At 41.4% G+C, this 23,701-nt stretch overlaps 1 protein-coding gene across 5 annotated transcripts in view; it reads left to right on the top strand.

The window, feature by feature from the left end:
- The window catches only part of nalcn (sodium leak channel, non-selective), a 79,589-nt gene that overhangs the window by 51,212 nt on the left and 4,676 nt on the right, over positions 1-23,701 (top strand). For all 5 annotated transcript variants that reach the window (XM_042426740.1, XM_042426744.1, XM_042426742.1 and 2 more), the window contains 21 exons: positions 13,371-13,507; positions 14,062-14,203; positions 14,874-14,947; positions 16,172-16,273; positions 16,388-16,457; positions 16,651-16,742; positions 16,930-17,052; positions 17,258-17,314; positions 17,852-17,972; positions 18,055-18,186; positions 18,642-18,809; positions 19,460-19,564; positions 20,137-20,243; positions 20,330-20,450; positions 20,574-20,672; positions 20,877-20,970; positions 22,662-22,768; positions 22,905-22,979; positions 23,089-23,208; positions 23,301-23,369; positions 23,464-23,612. In XM_042426740.1, coding sequence (XP_042282674.1) covers positions 13,371-13,507; positions 14,062-14,203; positions 14,874-14,947; positions 16,172-16,273; positions 16,388-16,457; positions 16,651-16,742; positions 16,930-17,052; positions 17,258-17,314; positions 17,852-17,972; positions 18,055-18,186; positions 18,642-18,809; positions 19,460-19,564; positions 20,137-20,243; positions 20,330-20,450; positions 20,574-20,672; positions 20,877-20,970; positions 22,662-22,768; positions 22,905-22,979; positions 23,089-23,208; positions 23,301-23,369; positions 23,464-23,612 — 2,264 coding nt within the window. The remainder of the gene's footprint in view (positions 1-13,370; positions 13,508-14,061; positions 14,204-14,873; positions 14,948-16,171; positions 16,274-16,387; positions 16,458-16,650; positions 16,743-16,929; positions 17,053-17,257; positions 17,315-17,851; positions 17,973-18,054; positions 18,187-18,641; positions 18,810-19,459; positions 19,565-20,136; positions 20,244-20,329; positions 20,451-20,573; positions 20,673-20,876; positions 20,971-22,661; positions 22,769-22,904; positions 22,980-23,088; positions 23,209-23,300; positions 23,370-23,463; positions 23,613-23,701) is intronic.

Here is a 23,701-nt window from a genome sequence, read left to right as displayed (position 1 = left end):
GGTGCCAACCTGCTGATCAGGAGGAGTTTCTAATGCTTATTCATGTGCACACTCACACACTGAAGGCACAGCCAGCAGGAGCAATTTGGGGTTCAATATCTTGCCCAAGGACACTTAGATATGTGGACTGATGGAGCCAGGGATCAAACTGCTGATCTTCCAATTAGTGGACGACCCGCTCAACCTCTGAGCCGCAGCCACCCCAGGTATTCCTCATACTGTGAGGACGTAAATCTGTTTACACAGTCATGTTGTGGGGACTCGCCTCCCTTATGAGGACAAAAAGCAAATCCCCTTAACGTAAGTCATTAATTTTAGTGCGAAGACTTGGTTTTAAGTTAAGGTAAGTTTATGGCTACGTTATAGTTAGGATAAGTCTCCAGGAAATGAATATAAGTTAATGTAATGTCCTCTGAAGTGATGGAAATACCACTGTGTGAATGTGTGTGTGTGTGTGTGTGTGTGTGTGTGTGTGTGTGTGTGCGTGTGTGCGTGCGTGCGTGCGTGCGTGCGTGTGTGTGTGAGTGTGTGTGAAGCAGTTGGACTACTGTGTCTGCCCATGTTGCTGATTTGATAATGACATCATCAATAAGGCATGTAGCTAAAAACATCTGTCATCGTTTGTATGCTGATTGCAGCCCAGCCTTTCAGGGGAATGACTTGCATCTGTCAACCTCGACAGACCATTTGTCTTGATTTGATATTTCATCTGTGAGTCAAAGCTTGAACCATCAGGAGAGCACAGAGGCTTGTTGGTAGTCCCACTATGATCAAGCAGATCAGTGTTAGCTTGCTGTGCTGAAATATCTGGTTGCTTTAAAGTTGTGTGATGGGAGCTGTCGTCAAACAGTTCTGAATCTATGCGTTGTAATCACAGCCTGAGAACAAGAATTAAAGTTATTTGCTTTCAGCACTCACACACACCCATACATACACACAGGCACATGTGCATACACACTTGCATGTGCAAACACACATGTCGTGCACATAAAGAGTGATCATTAATAATCAGGGAAGTGAGAGTAAGCAGGGCTGCAGCAAATGAACAAACGATTTATTCCACCACAGTGATGAGCCAGAAGCACAGAAGTAGCAGGAATTTCTTCATGTCTCTCTCTCTCTCACACACACACACACACACACACGCAAGCATGCACCACCCATCAATGTTGATTAGGATAACGCATTTATTGCGTGAAATTAGGTTAGCTGGAATTTTTTAATGAAATGAAGCCAGGGACAGGAGAAAGGTAGACAGCACAGGAAAACAGAAGTGATGGGAGGAACCAGAGCACTTCCCACCCCCCACCTGCCCGCCCACATACAAACACACATTAACACCTGCACACACACACACAAACTTGGGGAAGTGCTGAACTCCTCATGAAATATCATTTAAAATTTTCATACTGCACAGCAGAAATAAATTGGCATTCATATAGACTAATTTAGTTGATTTATGTGTTGCACGCTCTAGTGACGCTGCCATTACTGTGGCGGCTGAGTTTCACTGGGTGAACACACAACTGCTGGTTTGATGTTGGTGGTCAGCAATCACCTGGATTTTGGCCAGGAATGGTAGACAGATAGTATGGTTTTAGATGGAATGCCAGGATTTAATGAAGATGAAGAAAAGTTAAGGCTTGTGGATTTAGCTTTCCAAAGTTGAAGTTTGTTATATCAGCAGTTGATGACAGTCCAGCCCAGTGACTGTAGTTTTGGACTAGATTTTATTGAAAAATGTGGGCTTTATGTGTTCATTACAGTGCTGTTATGCAGATTTACAGGCAAGATGCCAATGCAGTAATGGTGGCAGGTTTACTTACACCTACAACCTGGATTAGTTTTTATCTCACACTAAAAACGCAATACCGCCTTGTTGTTTTATTGTGGTCTATTTGGTGACGATTGACTGTACTGTTTTGTTACAGTAGATAAATTGTTAGATAATTAATATGCAAGAAATGGCAGTGAGGCACATCTAACTCACTCTCTTAGCTGAAGTCAGCACAAGCCGCAAAGCTGTTTTGAATGACGATGCCTTCAAAGAGGACCACTCCAGGGGGTCATAGTAATCACTCACTAGGGCCTTGAGCACCAACTGTAGTTCCCACTGGGGGGCGGAGACATGCATCACTAGGCGTTGTCTCCTAACCTCCTGTAAGAAACGTTTCATGAGGGGGTGGGCGAAGACAGGTCTGTCGCCAAAACCATCATGATGGGAGGAAATAGCTGCTGCATAGACTTTAACAGTGGCATGAGATAGCCCCTTTTCCACTAGATACTGTAAAGGAGAGAACCTCTCCCACTGCACATGTCAGGAGTCTAATCTACTTTCCTCGCATCAACGTTGGAATCCTAACCACTTTGTTTTGTAGCAAGCAATGGTGGATCCTGCTCTTGCCGCCTGGATGGTCTGTACCACCTGTGCAGACAGCCCAGCCTGCATCAGCCTGTCCCTCTTAGGAACCAAGCCTGGAGAGGTCGGCCCAACGTCAGTAGTGCACCTATCGAGCCTGCCTCCTGGGACAGGGCCCCCCAGACTTGGGGGATGGACCAGGGCTGGGCCACCAACATCTGAGATATCTCTTCATACCATGGCACTGAACGGTGGTCTGGGGCTATCAGAATGACCAACAGCCGCTCTTTTCTCACTCTCTCCAGCAGAGGGGGAATGAGATGAAGAGGAGGAAAGGTGTATAGCAGCCTTCTTGGCCATGGCATGTGTGCAAACTTGTCCACCCCCAGGGGTGGATCGTCTTGCAGCATCAGGGAGAACCAGAGCGGGCAGTGAGTGTTGTTCCGACTTGTGAACAGGTCCACTTCTGCTTTCCCAAACCCGTTCAAAATCTGCTACATCACCTTGGGGTTCAGCCTCCACTCATCTGCCAGAGGGCCACCTCTTGACATGAGGTTAGTGCCCCTGTTTTCTGGACCTGGAATGTGGAGGGTTCTCAGAGACAGGAGATGTTCTGAAGCCACAACAACAGGTTCTCCACCATCATCAACAGGGCTGCGGATTGGACTCTGCCCTGCCTGTCAGTTTTCCCCTGGAGGCCACACACCACCTATCGCTCTACCCAGGCATGTGCCCCCCAACTCTGTCACGGACGCATCTGTGAACACCGCTATGTAGGAGGTCATTCAACCAAGCTTTGTCCCCATTGACAGATGCTGTGGGGACCCCAATAACACAGGTCCTTATACACTGATGGAGGAACGTTCACCATTCAGTGTGCCTCTCGGGATCCAAGTGCAGGCTGGCAAACCACCTTTGCAGGTGGCACATTTGCAGGAGCCCCAGTGGAACCACTGGATGGCCCACTGCCATGAGCCCCAACACCTGCAAAGACAAAGCTGTCACTGCTGCTCCCCACCGCAGCCTGAGGACTACCTGCTACAGGGCCATCCATCTGGATTCCGACAGAATGGCCCACAGACTGACCAAGTCAAGTACAACTCATAGATACTCCGCCTGTTGGCATGGCTGAGGGGCGCTCTTCTAGTTAATGGGATACGGCAGGCAGCAGCGAAGTGTTGCCTTATATACTGTATGAGACACACGTAATCAGTAGGCGTGTCCTGATTGGCTGGCTACGTACGTGCAAATTTCAGTGGGTGATTGTGTGCATGTGATTGTGAGTATTACCCCATAGAGTGCAATAGAGGGTGGAGCCTGTGTGAGATAGAACGCTGTACCCTCTTCTTTTTACCCTTGTTTCTTCTCCATGTACAAGTGGATAAAATTGCTTCTACTTTTTGTACTAATTCGCAGTGTAACTTAAGTCTGCAGTGACTGCACAACTGCAGACAGTCATAGTCATAGATCTAAAGTGCCACCATCAGAGGAGGACAACAGGAATGGGCCAATAGCTGTACGTGATTAGAAAAATTACTTTGTCTATTGGACGTTGCTGCTGCCCATTATTGCTCTACCTTCATCTACTGTGTGACAGGTTGGTGGGCTTAGTTATGGGAGAGATTGATGGCCCATCTCCATCCAACAAATCATTCCTGCCCACAGAGCAATGTCTGCAGGGCCAGGGGGAGGTGCAGGGATAGGGTAAAATGTTTATCCTGTGCCGGTAGATATCAGCTAAATAGAAAAAGGTGTTTACCCCTTAGGGCAGTGATGATGATGATAATGTGTGTGTGTGTGTGTGTGTGTGTGTGTGTGTGTGTGTGTGTGTGTGTGTGTGTGTGTGTGTTTGTGTGTGTGTGTAAGGAAATGTGTGGCAATCAAACAGGTCCTCAGGCCAGGTAGATGAGTCATGAAGAACACATTTGGGAAATTGTTAAAAAAAAGGAGCATGTAAAAAGCAATGCAGAGAGTGAGAAAAGCTAAAAGCATAGCTACCTTTCCTTCGACTACAATCTTTTTACATTATGCATGCAGACAAACTGACATTTGAATCCTTTGCACATTGAGCTCTGAGACCTCTCTTCTGTCCTTTGATATTTTCTCTTTCATTCTCTCAAAATCTGCCAGATGCTCATGAGCAGAGAGGAGAGGGTGTAGCTGTGAGTGTTCAGCCTGTAGAGGACATACTGTATGTGCTGGAAAGTGATGGTCTGCCTGGTCATGGACTGTTTGATGTAACTAAAATGAAGGACCTGTTTTATAACATTTCAATTTTGGTAATTCTTGGTTGGGCTTTAGATAATGTTTTAATGTTTGTTATGACCACAATAACACAGATATTTTCATGACCTATACAGTAAGCAGCCACCCAAAGTAGCCAGTGAACACACATACACAGATACTTGCAGTTGGATACTATATGCCTTTGTGATAAGTCTATTTTTGAAATGGAGCTTGACTGATTGGCCATACCAATATCTTGGTATACTGTATTAGGTAGACTGACGAGTAACAACAAATTGGAGCACAGAAATACCAGTTATCGTTGAGATAAAGATATTTTACAAACAGTAAAATATGCCCTTGTTTGTTAACCAAAAAGCACAGAGAAGCTTATTTTTCATCTGAAAAATGTTCCACTTTGTACATATGTTGGTCAAAATTTCTTAAAAAACAAATTTGCAGGATAAAAAAACAGACAAAATGGACAAAATAGTCTGTACTCAAGGTGTCCTCTCTCATGGTCCTCTTGATTAAGACCTTGATAATAAGAATAGTACTCAAATTTAAGGGATCCTTTTTAAAAAATGTTTGTGTATGTTACTATTATTATACTGTTATGGACTCTGTTATGGAACTCTTGTATCTGCCACAAATATCCAGCATTGGTTGGACTCTATTTTTGAGAGAAGGAAAGGAAAACAATTTGCTCAAAGCATGACAATTTAAGTATTTCCTGATTTGATTTGATACAAATACATTTCTTTAAATTTCTGGCCCTATATTCTTTTAATAATCTGTCAAGTTTTTGCGACCGATTCCATTGTGCTCTGTTCATGTGTGTTCCCAATAGCCTCTGGCCTTTGTTATTTTTGAGCCAGACCCAAAATTGCCTTTGGGAAGGATTTCCTTTGCACCCACTGGTAAATATTAGATTCCTAGATTATCTGATCGGTTTAGGGCTGCAGCAATGATAAAGCGGACTGCTGTGCTTCATAGTTTGTACCATCTAACCATACTGCCATCTAGTGCAAGGCCTACACATGCAAAATTTGAATTATGATTTGTTGTTGCTCAAGGATTTATGGCTGGACCAGAAAAATGTGTGTGTGTGTGTGTGTGTGTGTTGTGTTTATAATTGTGTGTCTCTTTGTATCTTAGAGGTCTATGTGGGCATCAGCTGTGGTGTGATGGATGACTACTCTCTCAAATGCCCAATATATTATCAGTTTAACAGACACAGTTGTGAGGGATGGCTCACTACCAGATCCTTAAAGAAACACTGTGGGGAGTTCCACTGGCCACAGACAGAGGGTGTGATGTGGCACAGAGGTAATTAGATTTCTTCCCCCAGTGTGACAGCCATGTCAAAGTTGGCGTTGAGAAAAGCATAGCAGTAACAGTGTGTTGTGGTCAGTAGAGATGCGTCTATCTTTTTGTTCCATATTTGTCAGTTGAACTGTGAGAGTTCAAACTGAAGGGGGAGGAGGTGGGTGAAGGAGATGGAGGAAGAGATAAACACAGCATGGGAGGGAAGGGAGAGGAAGGAGAACGGGAGGAGAGGGAAAATGGATGTTTGCTTTGAGTATAAATGAGGTTTAGAATGAGTAGTCACTGTTAAGGACTCTTCTCTCCACATAACACCAGATTCTTCTCAATATTAATTTACACATATTCATACATGTTTGATTGTAAAGGTGACATGTTTTCACTCTGCCCTGTGCTTCAGCCACCATATTTCAGAAGGCGTTCAGCATTGAATATACATTTTGTTAAGAAAAATGTAGTTTGATCAAATGCATTATGGGTTGATCGTATTATGGCCTCCCACCAAGGACTTCATTATTTATTAATTAAACTAAAAGCTTGTCCTCCATTTCTGTGATTTAATGGACCAAGGACTTATTTGGGGATTTAGCAGAGGAGAAGAAAGGCTAGGAAGACAGAGGGAGCAGAGAAGAAAAGAGCGTACCCCTTGGAGAATCCAAATACAATGTGTTCTTATCTTTTGAATGTCACCTTCAGTTTTCTATTGGAAGACACTCCAGGCACTGTGCCTGCCATGTTCTAAAACTAGCATGCACTAACACACAGTGGACTTGTGTATTCTAGTCTTCACTTGGCTGCAATCGCACATTAATTTTGCCATGGTTTTGTATGTGCTGCATGTTATAATGAACTCACCCATGATTATAGCAGGATGGAGACATACTGAGGAATGTTAAGCAGCCATTTAAAAGTGTTTGAACTTAATTTTCCCCTCAGATTTTGTGCTCAAGTGGATGTCTTGGTCAAGTTATCTGTGGAACAGTGACACTTTAGGTACGGGCCGGGGCACATCATCGTCATTTTGTTTACTAGCTCTGTTTTCTAAGAAGTATCCACACAATTGGAATACTACATATATGGACCGAGAGACTGAGGATGTGTGCCCCCCAGTGCTGTGCGTTTATGTAACTCATTAATGATGCTTGAATATACTTATATAGTTTTTGCAGATGTTTTTAACATGAAATTTTCTTAAACTTAACATTTGTCAAGAATTCAAAGATTATTTTATTTGGCTTTTTTTTAATGTGGATAGTGAAGACAGACAAGAAACATGGGGAAAGAGAAAGACTTGCAGCAAAGGTCCCCAGCTGTGAATGTTGCAATTACACAAGTATGAGTCTTAACCACAAGGCTACCGCTGGACACCTCAGCATCACAAGACCTGACCACAGAGGCACACAGTTGAATATGACTGTATATAGGTTTGGATTTTGAGATAATGGTAATAATAGAGTCACCCAGAGTTGTTTTGGGTATTGGAGGTAGCTATTAGAGGTTTACGGGCTGTGTGGCTTTACAGCATCTCCACAGCATGGCTCGTTACTCAGCTAATGAGAGGAGAGGGTGACCCCTGCTAACTTGCTCTCTACACTGCCTCCCCTGGGTATTACAGCTGGATTGGCCCGAGGCCTAGGCAACCCAACCAAGACCATGGAAAGTAGAATGCAAATAGGTTACTGTATTTCCTCAAATAAAAGATGGTAGTCAATTAATAGCCTCTAATAGGTTCTCCAATAATAGCAGGGTGCATGGTCGACATGAACAAATAAAGGCTGGCCCCAAAAACAGGCATTTCTCACTAGAAATGTTATCAAAACACATTTGAATGCAGCAACTATCTTAAAATATTGCATTTTCGACTGAGAGTAAAAGGAATGGCAGCCATGTTTTTTTGTTTTGTTTTGTTTGTTTTTTTTCTGCAGAAAGAAACTTGACAGTCACGTCACAGGTCTTCTACTGGGCTTCACCAACATTCACTCACTCACTATGGCCCTATTAGCCCATATATTTTAAAAATAATGACAGCAGCAACACTAAATGAGCACGGGTAACCAGGGTAACTTGGTTGAGCCGGCGAGCATACATCCATGAGCATGCTAGCCGTATGCTACATGGATGTATTATAAGAGCTGGACACCGCACTAAAAATGGTGCCCATTCAGTCCTATAGGAATTGCTCGCCTGGCGCATATGCCAAAAAGAGTTTCTAGTTTCCGAGTTTGCCCTCGCGTTGTGCAGCCCACTGAATATGCGCAATAGTGCTTCCCACGCTGGCCCCGCCCGCGAGCTCCCGCTCGGCCCATAGACTTTACATTGTGATGATGTCACAGATTTTTAAATCGCTTTTCTCGGCTTGAGGAAAGTTTTACAAACATAAAACCTCCATGGATCAAAAGTTCATAATAGAAAGAGTCATAATTGAACAATTAAACGTTGTTTGCAGTTTGAGGGGTCCTGTCGGACAGTTTTACAGGCGTCTGTTTTACAATGGTGGTCTACAGGGAAAATCCTTTTTGGGCTGCAGGGGGATTTTTTGCTGCAATACCGCGAGTGGCCACTGGGAAAAATTGACTGCAAGGCTGAACGACGACGCCCTATCCAGCTCTTATTATACATCCATGGTATGCTACAGCTAAGTGGTGCACTGCCAAAACGTTCTGGTTGGAACTAAAGCTCTAGATTTATTGTTCCACACGTCGGAGTAAGTAGAATCCTGGTGATGCAGTAACAAAAATTTAACAGAGCAAACAAGCAGATCAGAAAACAAGGAGGCTTTGTACTAAAATATATGCAAATATACAGGCGGCTGTGGCTCAGGAGGTAGAGCGGTTCGTCCACTAATCGTAAGATCGGCGGTTCGATTCCTGGCTCCTCCAGTCCACATGCCGATGTGTCCTTGGGCAAGACACTTAACCCCAAATTGCTCCTGATGGCTGTGCCATCAGTGTATGAATGTGTGTGAATGGTTAGCTTCCTCTGATGGGCAGGTTGGGACCTTGCATGGTAGCCCCTGTACCCATTCAGCGTATGAATGTGTGTGAATGGGTAAATATGATTTGTAGTGTAAAAGCGCTTTGAGTGGAAGACTAGAAAGGCGCTATACAAGTACAGTCCATTTACCATTTACTTATCAAACAAAGGGAATTAGAAATAAAGGCGTCTCTCTAATATAAGCCTGCTTCCATTAAAGGCCTGGTGCCCTCTGCAGTTGAAGTAAATAAAGGCTGTGGCCACTATTTGAGGTTAGTATGTATGACAGGGACCACACATATTTTAAGTATTATAGGTATGCCTTTTTACACTTAAATATTAGTATTGATCATAGATATTATTGACAGATTTGTAGAAAGACAGAGAAACACACATACAGCACATGCACACTCCATGTATTTTTCTGCTGTGCCAGTTAGTAACTACCCACATGATGAATGATGCATCACAAAGAAAGTAAGGAGGCTGTGTTGTACTAACAATTAATGTGAAATCTATAATTACACATACACACATTCTCACACGTGCACAGCTGTTGTCTGGTGTTGCTAGTGAATGGCAAGCTTTGATGCCTGAATGGTAAAATACAGATGACTGTACATGCATCCGGTGCTCAGCTAGTGTGTGTGGGCAGCAGTTTAGAAGGTGGCTGTTTATCAGTTCCCCATTGTTCCATTGGCTATTCTCACAGATATTCCTACTCTGTGTTCGCACGTCCCCGAGCCACTCTGACAAGACTGATCAGAGAGTTCAGGTGGGAAAGTGGGAAAATGTGTATTCACATGCCTATTAGAGTCACTAGCTGGAGCATGTGCATCTATGAAAGCATTATGCCTAAATGTTCAGATGACCAAGATGAGAGATGAAAGCTTTTGACTGTTTTTTTTTGTACTGCCTTATCAATCAGTGTGTTTACATGCACTTAAAGTAATCAGATTACAAAACGAAAGTCAGAAGGCAGCTATCATCTATTCTATCACTAATACAGTTACAATCAGTAAGATGTTCTTCCAAAATGAGGTCTAGGATAGAGGAGAAATCTGGTTACTGATATGCTACATGTACAGTATACGCAGATTACGCAAAGTACATATAAACACGTCCCTCTGTTCTCTTAGTAACATAAAATGTTGTAATTGCAGTGACTGATTTTCAAGTTGTTTGCCAGCAGTTAAAGGATTAGTTGTTAAAGGACTACTGGGTTTGCCTAGCTCTATAGCCCATTGTGTGCATACAAGATGCAATAAAGTTGTTAAGGATTATTATGGATTAACTTGCAGGTCAAAAAGAAGCTGAATAATTTCCCTCTACTGTAAGCAAGCTCCATGTTACCTGTCCTGGAGCTTTAATATACAGCTTTTGTGATAACTTGCTTATCCTGTATGTAATCATACATATTATATGGAGGTGTTGACACCGAAACATGTCATTATACAGGGGTTTTACTACTTTTCCCCTGCAAGAAAGTAGCTTTTTTGCTCCTGTTAAATGCTTTTACTCCCAGCTTGGTTTCACTCAATATTGTGCCAGACTTGTCTTGGGCCATTTTCATGCTAACTACTTTACTTTCTCCTGATGCTCCCACTGAACTATAGCTAAGACTGAATTTGGTCTAATGCTAATGGTCAACATTAGTTTCTTCCTTTCAGCCCTGGTCAGGAAAGCTGTGGAAATCCCAGTCGGAAATCTCCCTAGCTTATCCAAGCCTGAAATTGGCTTGAATGGAGGGGGAAGCAGTGGCAGGTCACCTGAATGGGTCTCAAGGCAAAACACATTAGTCTCGGCCCCATTGTTACACCACCGTACACTAAATCTCATCTGTGGCAAGGGAAGCAGTAGTTTTGATTTATCAACCATTCACTGTGACACAAAGAAAAATACAGAGACATTTTCTCCTACACACACACACACATTCAGACATACAGGTGGAAATGGTTGTCACACACACATATGCACTTTGAAATAGAACTTATCTCTCTTAATACTTAGACACACACACACACACTGATAAATTTACGAGATACATTTGAATGCATAGATATGTATATACATAATACCTGGTACTATCATGGTTGTACTTTGATACAGGAGAAATCGATTCCTGTTCCATGATAACACGTAAAACCTATAATCGGCAGAGAATGGATTTTGCTGGGAAGTGCCCTGTTCCTGTGCTTCTGTCTGTCCATGTGTGCTTTATTGATCCTATGTATTGACCAGACTGAAGGACCAATGGGTTAGCACATACAGTTAATGGTGATCTATGGCAGCTAATGGTGCACCTCCTCACCTTTTACAGAACAGCCTTGCACAGCATCAATAACTAAGGAAACTATACATTTGGTACCATAGCTGACAGGACTTCTTCTTACATTGGCCTCTGGACATTAATTGCCATGAGCTGTAATAGCACTTCACCACACAAAGGAATCGAAATGGTCCATGGTACAGTGGACTATTTTCCCAGAATAAAATGAAATTAAATTCAGTGTACCCTTTGCTTATTTATTTGCACGGTAGTGGGTCCCCAGATGCAGCATAAATTGAAGTACATGAATAATTGGGCCTCACTCACATTAGTCTATTTATGAAAGAAAGATTTTAATAGCAATTCTTTTTGAATGTCTAAGTCTGTTCCTCTCCCTACAGTTCTTCTTTCCCCTCTTTTAGAAAGGAAAGAAGAATGTGAGGGAAGGAGGCGATAAACAGAATCTGAAGTTGAAACTCAAGATTTTGAGACTGGGGTGGTCTTATATAAAGCTATGTGGATAGATGCCCACTTTGATGGAGAAGAACAAATTCTTTGAGAGGCTGAGGAAGCGAGTTGAACACAGAGAGCAACAAAGGACAATAGATGGCACAGAAAGTTTTGCTGTAATGGGATACTGCTGCAGATAAGGGTGTTGAGCCTTGGCTAAACTGTACGTCTCGCTGAGTTGGCCCAATTGGTTAGGATATTTGGGAACTGAAGGGTCCATATTAATCCTGCATTGTGTGTGTGTACATGCTGGATTTTGTTGCTTGCTTGTGTGTTACTTGCAGGGAATTCAACAACCAAATATACAGATACTATTTGAGATGAGTGCAGCACTTTCAACAGGTTTCACACAGAAAACTGCAGCACTAGAGAGAAGAGCACTATTTTGCTCAACACTTTTATTTTCAATTCTATGCTATTACAGTAGATTCAATATTTTAAAAAGCGTGTTTTAAGCCATGTTAACGAGGAAGACTTATTTTTCCTCTAACAATCAACTTTATTTGTAATCATCTTTTAACTTTTCTGTCATACATATTTTCCCATACATTTCCTTCAGTCAACTTTTACTTTGACTTTTTTTGTCTCATGCTCTGTCCCCCTCTCTCTATCCTGTGTCTATCTCAGGAGTCAGAATATAGACAGAAACCCTGGGCAAACAAATGTCGGTGCATAATTCTGTCTTCACAGTATGCCACTCGCCACTCACCCACTCAGGGTGAAGAAGAAGCTCTCACATTTTAGTCTGCTAGAAAAAGAAAATAGACAGATTTACATTCCCTCTTTTGTCAGGTCTTTCCTTTCCCTGACTGTTATCCCTCAAAAATGAGAGGCTGTTCCAGTCATTCGGTTGCTCGCAGTCAGACAAGCGCAGACAGAAATACCAATACGCATGAACAGCGTGGAGGGACGTTTGCATCGGCAGACAGACAGAAAAACAGCGTGACTGACAGAGAAACGTTCACCGAGCCCAGTCAATATGTTTCACAGCGGTTGCCTGCTCGGAATGATAAGCTGCCATTCACCATTGCTCTAAATGCAGTTCACTTCCAGGCCTAATCTGCAATACATCAGGGGTTATCTCCAGGCACCCAGACAGAGAATACCTGCGAGGGAATTTCAATCAGCCTCCCCCCATATGTAATTAAATGGAAATAATTGGTTTCATTCCCTTTGTCATCTTTTTATTTTGTCAACCTGTGCCACTGTGCTTAAGTCTGCACACGTGCGAGTTATTCTTTCACTACCTTTTCTTTTCTCCATCAACCACTCCAAAGTAATCTTTCTTTTTTTCTTTTGTTGCCTTCTTCCATTCTTTTCTGAAAGTAAGTGGGATCTCATCCTAAACGTGGTTGTCTGTACTGTACTGTATGTGATGTGCATTTTGTATGTAAGTGTGTTGCTGCCATCATCAGGCAGAAACTTAAAGCTGCACTCTTAAAGGTAATACCTCTGCGTTTCACAGTTTTCTCTGGGAAAACCCAGTTTAATCTGGTGCTTTACTCCCATAAATACCGAGGATGACTTCATGCAGTTGTCAAACCTTTCCACAACCCAAACTCAAGTTAACTGTGCCCCTCTTTCCCTTTGTATTGTTTTAATGCTTTTCTCCCTCATTCTCGTCATGCAGCTGACTCTCCCCTTTTACTATATCCGTCTTGCTCTTCTGTTGCATGCATTAACTGGCTTTCTCCCTTCCCCTGTTAGCTCAAGCAAAGTGAAGCCAATGCTGACACCAAAGAGAAACTCCCTCTACGACTCAGGATCTTTGAGAAGTTCCCCAACAGACCTCAGATGGTGAAGATCTCCAAGCTCCCGTCAGATTTCACTGTGCCAAGAATCAGGTACACAGTCACTGAGAGACGCACACCGAGTTGATTCTTACAGCATATTTGTTTTAGATTTTTTGATCTTATATTTCAAGCACCAGTAACAATTGTTTTTTTGACAAGAGGAACTTCGTCATTAGAATGAGCATCAATATCCACTATATATATATATAGACTTACAGAAGCTCATACCACATCAACAGAAAATCAAAGAAAAAACAAGGTTTTATTGAGTAGTGATTACCAGGAAGTAGTGAGAGAACACCACAACAACGAGTACTAGAGACACCAATAATACAGTATTCTGCAGGAAAGCCTTTTGTATCTTATGCAGTTTTTAGCAGGAGAGCTTAACTGTGTCCAACACAGAAATCCCCTTCTGGAGCTCTTCTGCTGCAGCAAGAACTTCCACTGACATATTTTGCAGCTGAAAGTGTACTGAAATTGTTGGTGTTACGATACAAATACGCTTATTTTTTTCTATCTTTAAGCAAATGGATTTCTACAGTAGGACACTTCATCACATTTGTGTGTGCATGTGTGTGTGTGTTATTTGTTGTGTACTCTAGGGAGAGTTTTATGAAGCAGTTCATTGATCGGCAGCAGCAGGACACCAGTTGTTTGTTCCGGCGTCTCCCCTCCGCTTCATCCTCCTCCTGTGACCACTCCAAACGCTCAGCCATTGAAGACAACAAGTATATCGATCAAAAGGTACTTTCACACACTCGTTCTCTTACTCATTTCCTCACTCTTTCTCACACACACACACCTACTGTGGATAGTGGATATGACGGTGATGACTCCATCCTCATGGTTCTATATCCAGTAGATAAACCACAGCAATAAGAAATACAGTAACGATAGCAAATTTGACCAAGTGTTTACAGTGACTATGTTTACATGCACAAAATATTCCGGTTTTTGCCCTTATTCTGAAAAAGACAATATTCCTGCTAAGCTGTTTACATGGCTAATGAAAATGAATATTATTCCACTAATCTTTCCATTGACATGCAGAGGGAAGTGATATTGAAATGACCAATATAAATGTATAATTACAAGCATATTCAGTACTTAGGTTGTCCCATGATGTTTACTACACTGCTGAGTCGTCCCTGTCAGTCCATGGCTGCATGTCAGGATATCCCACATGTCTTAATTGGAAAATGCTACATTCGGAATAAGGCTTAATTTGGAATATCCAAATGGATTATGACCTGTATCAAATTCAGAATATTGTCATATTCAGAATAATAGTGGAATATTAGTGTGTATGTAAATGTACTCAGTGTGTATGGTGTGTTTTTGGAAGACTACGGAACATTTAAAAAATCCCACTAATAGACTCTCACTGTTTTGCAACCCGTGTGTGCTCTCTCAGCTTCGCAGGTCAATATTTAGCATCCGAGCTCGTAACCTCCTGGAAAAGGAAACTACTATCAATAAAATCCTGCGGTAAGACATGTCTACACCTATTCAGTAGTGTGGTTTTGGTCATTTGCAGATCAAATGATGTCTTCAAGATCAAACCTGGGTTACATTAGGTTGAAAGGTTGCAGATGTTAAAATTGTTGTTCCCAGAAATTTACAGTGACAGTATTTCAACATGTAGTTAGTTATCTGATCCATGATAAAATGTTGCAACTAAAATGCTGCAGAAACAACGGTTACATGTTGCCTGATTTTTTTTTTTTCACCCTTTTTGATCAAACCTATCCCAATTTTAACCTGCACGTCTAGACATCTTTTCACACCATAAAATTTTGGATTAACACCATCCCTGGAGACCCCAGCTAAGCAAATTGATGTGTTTAGTATGCGCCATCCACAGTCATAAAACACATCAAAGACTTTGAGTGTGTGAACTTTAATGTGTGTGCATATTAGATGTAGCTTTGCTGTAACAGCACTCTGGTATTGTTAATGCCTCTCTTTATCACACACATACACACACAAACACACACACACACGTACACACAAGACACATGCAGGCCCTCTTCAGACTCATTTACTGTCGCAATGAAGGAAATGGATAATTTGCTGTTCAGCATGGCAGAGCTGGCACTAAGTGTAGATTAGCTCGCCAGCACCGTGTCCAATCTGGCTCGCTCTCCCTCTGCCCCTCCTCCCTTATTCTGTCAGTCTGAATGATAGACAGCGTATCAGTAGTCATAACACGTTCTGTCTGGCCTGCCATCTTCCACACAAACACACAATTAGGTTCACAGTCGCACCAACGTAAGCAAATATACACACAATCTAGCATACGCAAGCACTTACATACATACAGCCAATAAACAAGTAATCGCTTCGAGTCTGCATAAATGATTAAGGTATACACACTGCTGGTGCCCACAGTGTCATTAGCTCTGTTCTGGTACATGACTCTGCTGTTAGCCAGAACAAACAGGAACACCCAGAGTCACACACACACATACACACACACTGACTAATGGAATGAATGTTACCTGTTTCAAAATGATGCCCTGGATCGCTGCTATTATGAGTCCAGTTTTATAAGGGCTACAGATACCTTGTTAGGTAGAAAGATGCAACAGATCCAGCTGTGTTGTGATTACCAGCTGGTGATCTGTTTTTTTTTCTTATCATGATATTAATAATATTCATGATATTCGATATGAGGAGAAAAAAAAAAATGTTTGTGTTTGTTTTTCCCAGGGCTTGTACCAGACAGCGTATGCTAAGTGGTTCCTTTGAAGGCCAGCCAGCGAAGGAACGCTCCATACTCAGTGTCCAGCATCACATACGCCAAGAGCGCAGGTCCGACAGCACACACCCACATACACACAGAAATGCAAACAAGCGTAATAACTTTTATACTAGATTAGATACTTCAAGTGTTTTTCTCTCACTGTCTGCTTTTTGTATCTGCAGATCTCTGCGACATGGTTCCACTAGTCAGAGGATCAGCCGAGGGAAGTCGCTGGAGACACTCACCCAAGATGTGAGCACGCAAACCCACACTGACATAACATATTGTACTATGTGTTTGCATGTCAGAATAGCTTTCTCAAACTCGGCTCTAGTTGTTTATGTATTTATCCAAGTATTCTTCAAAATATCTAAGAAATATAAAAATCTAAGGAAAAACCTTAAAAATGTGTCACTCGCTACATCTTTATTGTCTCTTTGCCCAGCATTCCAGTACGGTACGCTACCGTAACGCCCAGAGAGAGGACAGTGAGATCAAGATGATCCAAGAAAAGAAAGAGCAAGCAGAGATGAAAAGGTATTCACACACACACACACACACACATGTTCACAAAATATGAGCTAGTAAAAGTAAGTTCCCAACAAAAGAAAAATACCATCCTGTTAACCATTGCTTGTAGGCAACATTCAGTCCTTGCTGTGTCATTGATATACTGTACAATAACCGGTGTTTATCTCATCTCTCTGTTTGTGTGGCTGAGCAGAAAGGTCCAGGAGGAGGAGTTGAGGGAGAACCATCCTTACTTTGATAAGCCTCTCTTTATTGTTGGTCGGGAGCACCGCTTCAGGAATTTTTGCAGGATGATCGTTCGAGCTCGTTTCAATGTGTAAGATCAGTCTTACATTTGAGCTAATATAAGACCTGTACAGGTCTTTATTTGTTGTTTTCCAGCTTCACAAGGCAGCATTTTGTGGTTCCAGGAGGCCATGAGATAAACATTTTGGAATTCAGTTTGTATTCACGATGTGTAACCTCCTTTCTTTCTGTCAAAATGCTGACAATTTATTTTATTTATATGAATTCATATCTAGATCCAAAACTGACCCCATAACAGGAGCAGTGAAGAACACCAAATACCACCAACTGTAGTAAGTCTGATGAATTATTGATTCCTTCACTCTCTATTGATCTGTTTATTCCACAACAGTAGAATACTTATTAATTCTGTAGCTTATTGCCTGCCTGTTGTGCTTCTCCAAAACTGCAGTGAGGAATGAAAACTGAAGTGAGGAGCTGTGAAATAGATCTCACCCATTATGCAACCTGATAGTAATTCAGCCAAGCTCACAGTCTCATTATTGAAGTGAGAGGCAGTCCTTTGCATCAGATACTATTGGTGCCAGGGGATTTTTACAGATATCCTGCTGTAGAACACAGGGCTGTGCATACATATACACAAAAAGATGTTTTCATTCTCACTTTCTGATAACTCTCCCCATGTATCCTCCTGCTCTCTTTGTCTCTCTGCATCTCTCTCTCTCTCTTGACTTATCCCTGATTGCGTGCTGGTTTGCACGCCAAATCGCTTTCTTGACCTACTTAAGCTGAATATACAATTACTTTGTGTAAATTCTAAAAAGAAACTGTGTTTTTGTGTAACTTTATTTATGTGTGTGTTCCTGCAGTGATCTATTGGGCCTGGTCACCTATTTGGACTGGGTGATGATCATAGTAACCATCTGCTCTTGCATCTCCATGATGTTTGAATCACCTTTCACCAGGATCATGCAAGTCCCCACACTTCAGGTATTCAAACTAGATGGTTGCATGAACCAGCCAGTGTATGCATGAATGGAAAATGTTGTCACATCAATGTTCTCTGTTTCAGATTGGGGAGTATGTGTTTGTGATCTTCATGAGCATCGAACTAAACCTGAAGATCATGGCCGACGGTCTGTTCTTCACCCCCACGGCTGTCATCAGAGACTTTGGAGGAGTGATGGACATTTTCATCTATCTCGTGAGAAAAAAAATCTTCTAATTTAAGCGTCATTTAAACATAAAAATTGATATGATCATAATGGAGGAATCATACTGGAAAAAACTCTCTAAGGGTGGATCATTGACCCCACTATCATCATTTCACATTTTACTAGCTTTCCAAAATAACTTGAATTCTTATGTGCATCTAATTTCCATGTTGATTGTGCACCTGTGCAAAGAAAATAATCACATGCTGTGTAATCCAGGGAAGTCTGATTTAGTCTTGGTTCAGTTGTGTTGTAGGACAACATACAGTATCTGTCTTAGGTTAATTGTGATATGGGAATGGGGGACTTTGTTTATGTAAATAAAAGGCTATAAACTGTGACACAAGAAGACTGCAACAAATGATGAAATAGCATTAAAATATTACCAAGTTTTCTTGTTATTTTTAGTTTTTTCTTCCCTTGATCATTCATGTTGCTTCTGTAGGTGAGTCTGATTTTTCTATGCTGGCTGCCTCCTGACATCCCTCCTGAGTCTGGGGCTCAGCTGATGATGATGCTGCGCTGCCTGCGTCCGCTCAGGATCTTCAAGCTGGTACCCCAGATGAGGAAGGTGGTGCGGGAGGTTCTCAAAGGATTCAAGGAGATTTTTCTGGTTAGTGGCTAGTGTGCTTGCTACAATACTTAAGCTATTTTCAAAATCTACATTTAAGTAGTAATGTAAGTTAGTTAGTTGCTGTTCATTACACTTACTCCTGTCAGTCCTGGTTGATATACTGTACGTTACAGATATGTGTGTGTAAATGTGGGTGAACAGAGCTCACTCTGGTAAATGTTTAGCTTCCAGTTGATCATTATATTCAGAAATACTGTAGGAAATAATTAGGAATATAAGTGACCTGAAGATAGAGCATTACCAGGACCATTAGCTAAATGTTTACATTTCACTGCAGTGCAGTATATCATTAAACATAATTTATTGAAAACTTATAATGATTGATGATTTGGAGAAAATGGTTGTCTGAAAAACACTGAGATATGTGAAAAACTAAGATGCTGCATTCTTTGGAAAAAGATTGACAGAAAAAGATCCATGATTTATAGCACATGTCTTAAAATGTGGATTTTTGTTTATATTATTAGGAACTTACAATAGGTACTGATTCTCTCTGGGTCTGACTTGGATTCTCCTGGCTGAGGTCTCAACGTTCACAGCTGTCTCACATGCTTAGCTGTTTCTCTAATCTCACAGGCTTGGATTATGTTGAACTGTCTGCCTTAAACTCTTGATTGATTCTCCTGCAGGTTTCCATTCTGCTCCTCACACTAATGCTGGTGTTCGCAAGCTTCGGAGTTCAACTGTTTGCCGGAAAGCTTGCCAAGTGCAACGACCCCCATATCCTTAAACGGGTACAGCAAGAAACATAATCTCCTCACTAAACCACCTCCTCTCATCTCACGCTCCCTGCAGGAAACCACAAGAACAAGTAAAAGGGGTTTCCCCTTTAAAATCGATAATCCAGTGGTTCCTTTTATCCTATACTTTCTTAGAAACAGTCATTATTCTTATTTCAGCTTGTGCCATTATAGAATACATCTTATATTATATAAAAAGCCTTTTACAATGTTCTATATAGTATAATGGTTAAACATTAAATGTTAAAGTTAATTGGTAAGAAGCGTGCTAATGATTATCATGCATTAATATGATTGTCTTCAAACTGTTATAACTTTTTAATTTTTAAGATTCTTATTTCGTTTCTTATTAAAACCCCTTATACATTATGTAAAACCAAGTATAGTATATTCATTATTGTCATATTCTCAGTGTGTTTATCATTTTAGCAAATTAAATATTTTAGTATTTCTTTCATACAACAAATGCAGTAAACCACTTCACTAATACCTCTATTTTTCTGTTGTAGACGCTGTTCTAATGGTTGCTTCATTCTGTGTTTTGCTCTTAAACTGTGCTGTTACAGGAGGACTGTTACGGTATATTTAGAATTAACGTCAGCGTTTCCAAAAACCTCAACCTGAGACTGAAGCCTGGGGAGAAGAAACCGGGTTTCTGGGTACCTAGAGTCTGGTAACACTTGCTTTTTTCACTACTGCTTGATTTAAGAATGTTTTAGCACAGCCAGTGATTAATATTTCCATTCTGTCCTCCTCCAGGGCCAACCCTCGTAATTTTAACTTTGACAATGTGGGAAATGCCATGTTGGCTCTTTTTGAAGTGCTGTCACTTAAAGGCTGGGTGGAAGTCCGAGATGTCATTATTCACCGCGTTGGACCGGTACTGAACCTGATCTTACTTTTCTAACACCTGCCACCAAAAATTTTTGTCTATTACTGTCTCATGTATTGCAACAGCAGTGTGAGTGTTACTCAGTTTAGTTTATTACCTCTGTGCTGGCAGATCCATGGCATCTACATCCATGTCTTTGTGTTTCTGGGATGCATGATTGGACTCACTCTGTTCGTAGGCGTCGTCATTGCAAACTTCAACGAGAACAAGGTAAGCACCTCATGTATCTCACTAAATAACTTCCAGCTATGAGATACAACTTTATACTTTATTAAGATTATGATTATTAAGATTATTCTGTGGTTGTTTTTGCCTTTATTGGCAGTGAAGAGAGTAGAGAAGCAGGCAGGGATGTCTGCAGTCCAGCAGGACAACCACTCCAGGTTTTATATGTGTTGTGTCTCCCACCACCAGGGCACTGCTTTGCTAACTGTGGACCAGAGGAGATGGGAGGATCTGAAGAGCAGACTGAAAATAGCCCAACCTCTCCACCTGCCTCCTCGCCCAGGTACACACACATATTAAAAATGCTTTCACAACACACAACAAATGCTTTTTTAATCATTCTGTAATACAAAGCAGTGATAGAGTATCATACTAAACATTATGAAAGTCACGTCATTGCCCCATTCGCTGTTTGATCATGTGGCGTGTGTGTGTTGGGGGGAAGGATTTATAATGACACCCTATCGATGATTAGCAGCAGTAATGAAAAAAAGTGAAAAGGAAGACAGAACGCAAATGGCTCAGACACTGAATCATGCATGTCACAGCCTTCTATGTGAAATATATTTACTGATTTTATTAAATTTTGACACCTCTGTTGAAGTAAACTACCAGCTTTATCCACACTAAATTTACATGAATGGACAAGCAGTAACTGGATAAATATTCAACTTGAATTTCATACATAAGCAAAGCCTCATAGTTCTATCAATAACATTTTAACATGGGATTACTGTGCATTTACATTGTTGCTCCTCTGTGATTGGAGTCGTGAGAATAGTTGAAGGTTCTCGGAGGCAGTGTGGGAAAACGCCTGTTAGTACAGCTGAGGCTGAGAACTAACAGAAAATCAATGGCTTCAATTTTAGTCAGCAGTGCCGCTGACACCAGCAGTATCAACCTGACTTTGATCCACATCCAAAGGCCCTCGGCACTGGCGCCACTCACTCACTACTGGCAGATTATTACAGCACTGAACTGGCCTTAACTCACATGGTCCTACTCAAAGTACTTGCAGAAATTGTCTCAGCGGTCAGCAGTCATTTGTAATCACATTGCCTGTCACTGGATGTTCTTTTGTTAGAGCATTTTGTCAGGATGTTCTATTTGATGTTCATTAGACATTAAACTCCCTGCTTTGAAATGGACACCAGGGACAATTGTATCAAGCATTACAGCAGTTTTCAAATTAAAAGCTAGAATGCTGACATATGAGACTGGTTACGAGCATGAGTTTGAAATACAAGTGCATATGAAGAAGGCCAACAGATTTTTGCAATTTTGCGGTGTAGATGCAGCCCTTCTGCACCGTTGAACAATCTGGAGAAGTGGCTGCCGCAGCAGAAGTGACAAATGGAATATAGTATCACATCAACTCCTCTCATCCTGTTTTAAAGCAGCTAAGAGAGAGTCCCAAGGCACAAATATACACCATCCCAAATATGAATATACTGTGCCTTAAACATGAGTATAAAGATTTCCAAATATGCTTCATGGGATATATTATGAAACGTTAAGGACTTTATCTTTGAACTTAAGATTGTGTCATTTAAGTTCAAAGAAACCAAAATATTTGAGTATCTGTGAGTCTCTTGTGAAGTCAGTGATGTAATACTAACCTCACTATGCAATTTTTAAAATCCAGTGCACATTTGCAAGATGGTGTTAGTCTCTTTCACTGTATTTTAAATATCTACATAAATATGTGTGTGTTAATCCTCCAGCGCTGTAAAGTATTATCACACTGACAGTACCATCCAAGCAGCTCACGAGTGCCCTCTGCAGGCTACAGGGATACTATCACAGATTCAAGCTGTACACCACTGCCACAGCCAGTGTAGACATTCAAATGTGGTCATTAAATTTTCTCAACCCACCCCAGCTCCTTGAAAACATTGAAATAAATAATCAAGAGAATTTTATTGTCACTATGCAGGTTTCAGTTAAACCTTGTGTTTTCTATCTGCCTGACAGAAAACGGGGGTTTCCGGGCCAAGATGTATGACATTACCCAGCACCCCTTCTTCAAACGAGGCATTGCTGTGCTGGTGTTGGCACAGTCAGTGCTGCTCTCAGTCAAGGTAGGCAACATGTCATTTCACCTATACATGCTTCTTATTTTATTTTATAAGATTTTTTTTGCATGTTGAGAACAATTGGAATGTGCCATATGTATAAAATGTGAACATACTGACGTGTGAATCTGCTCTTCTTCAGTGGGATGTAGACGATCATGTAACATTTCCCCTTGCTACCATGTCGGTTGTCTTCACCTTTATATTTGTCCTGGAGGTGAGCCTGTTATCCTGTCTACTCATCCAGCTATTTTAAGGTTTTACTTTGATTGCTTCCTCTGAGTATAGATATCCATCTAAAGTTTTGTGTTGGTGTTGTTACCCAGGTGACCATGAAGCTGATAGCTATGTCTCCAGCGGGTTACTGGCAGAGCCGACGGAATCGCTATGACCTGCTGGTCACGTCACTTGGTGTCATCTGGATAGTCCTGCACTTTGCCTTACTGGTTAGACAAATTGCTGTCACATTAAGGGAGGACTTAATAAAGTCAACTTAATGTATTTTAGCAAATAATTACCTTCTATTTTTTTCTTTTAGAATGCATATACCTACATGATGGGCACATGTGTGATTGTCTTCAGATTCTTCACAATATGTGGGAAGCATGTGAGTACATTTCTGCCAAAAACTCAGTTCACTGTATTTTGCTGTGTTTTGTAACAACAAAATATACTTCTGAATGTGTGTGTGATGTCTAAAGGTGACGCTGAAGATGCTGCTGTTGACTGTGGTAGTAAGTATGTACAAGAGCTTCTTCATCATCGTGGGAATGTTTCTCCTTCTCCTCTGCTACGCATTTGCTGGCGTTGTTCTCTTTGGAACGGTCAAATATGGAGAGAACATCAACAGGTAAGGATTGCATCTTGTGTTTCTGTTTATTGACCTGTCTTTTATTGTTTTGCTTATTCTCACTGGTGAGCACTGCAGACTGTATACAC

This window comes from Thunnus maccoyii, chromosome 11, assembly GCF_910596095.1.
Source record: "Thunnus maccoyii chromosome 11, fThuMac1.1, whole genome shotgun sequence".
Classification (NCBI taxonomy): domain Eukaryota; kingdom Metazoa; phylum Chordata; class Actinopteri; order Scombriformes; family Scombridae; genus Thunnus; species Thunnus maccoyii.
Note: the sequence above shows the minus strand (reverse complement) of the source record. Positions and strands in the feature narration are given on the sequence as shown.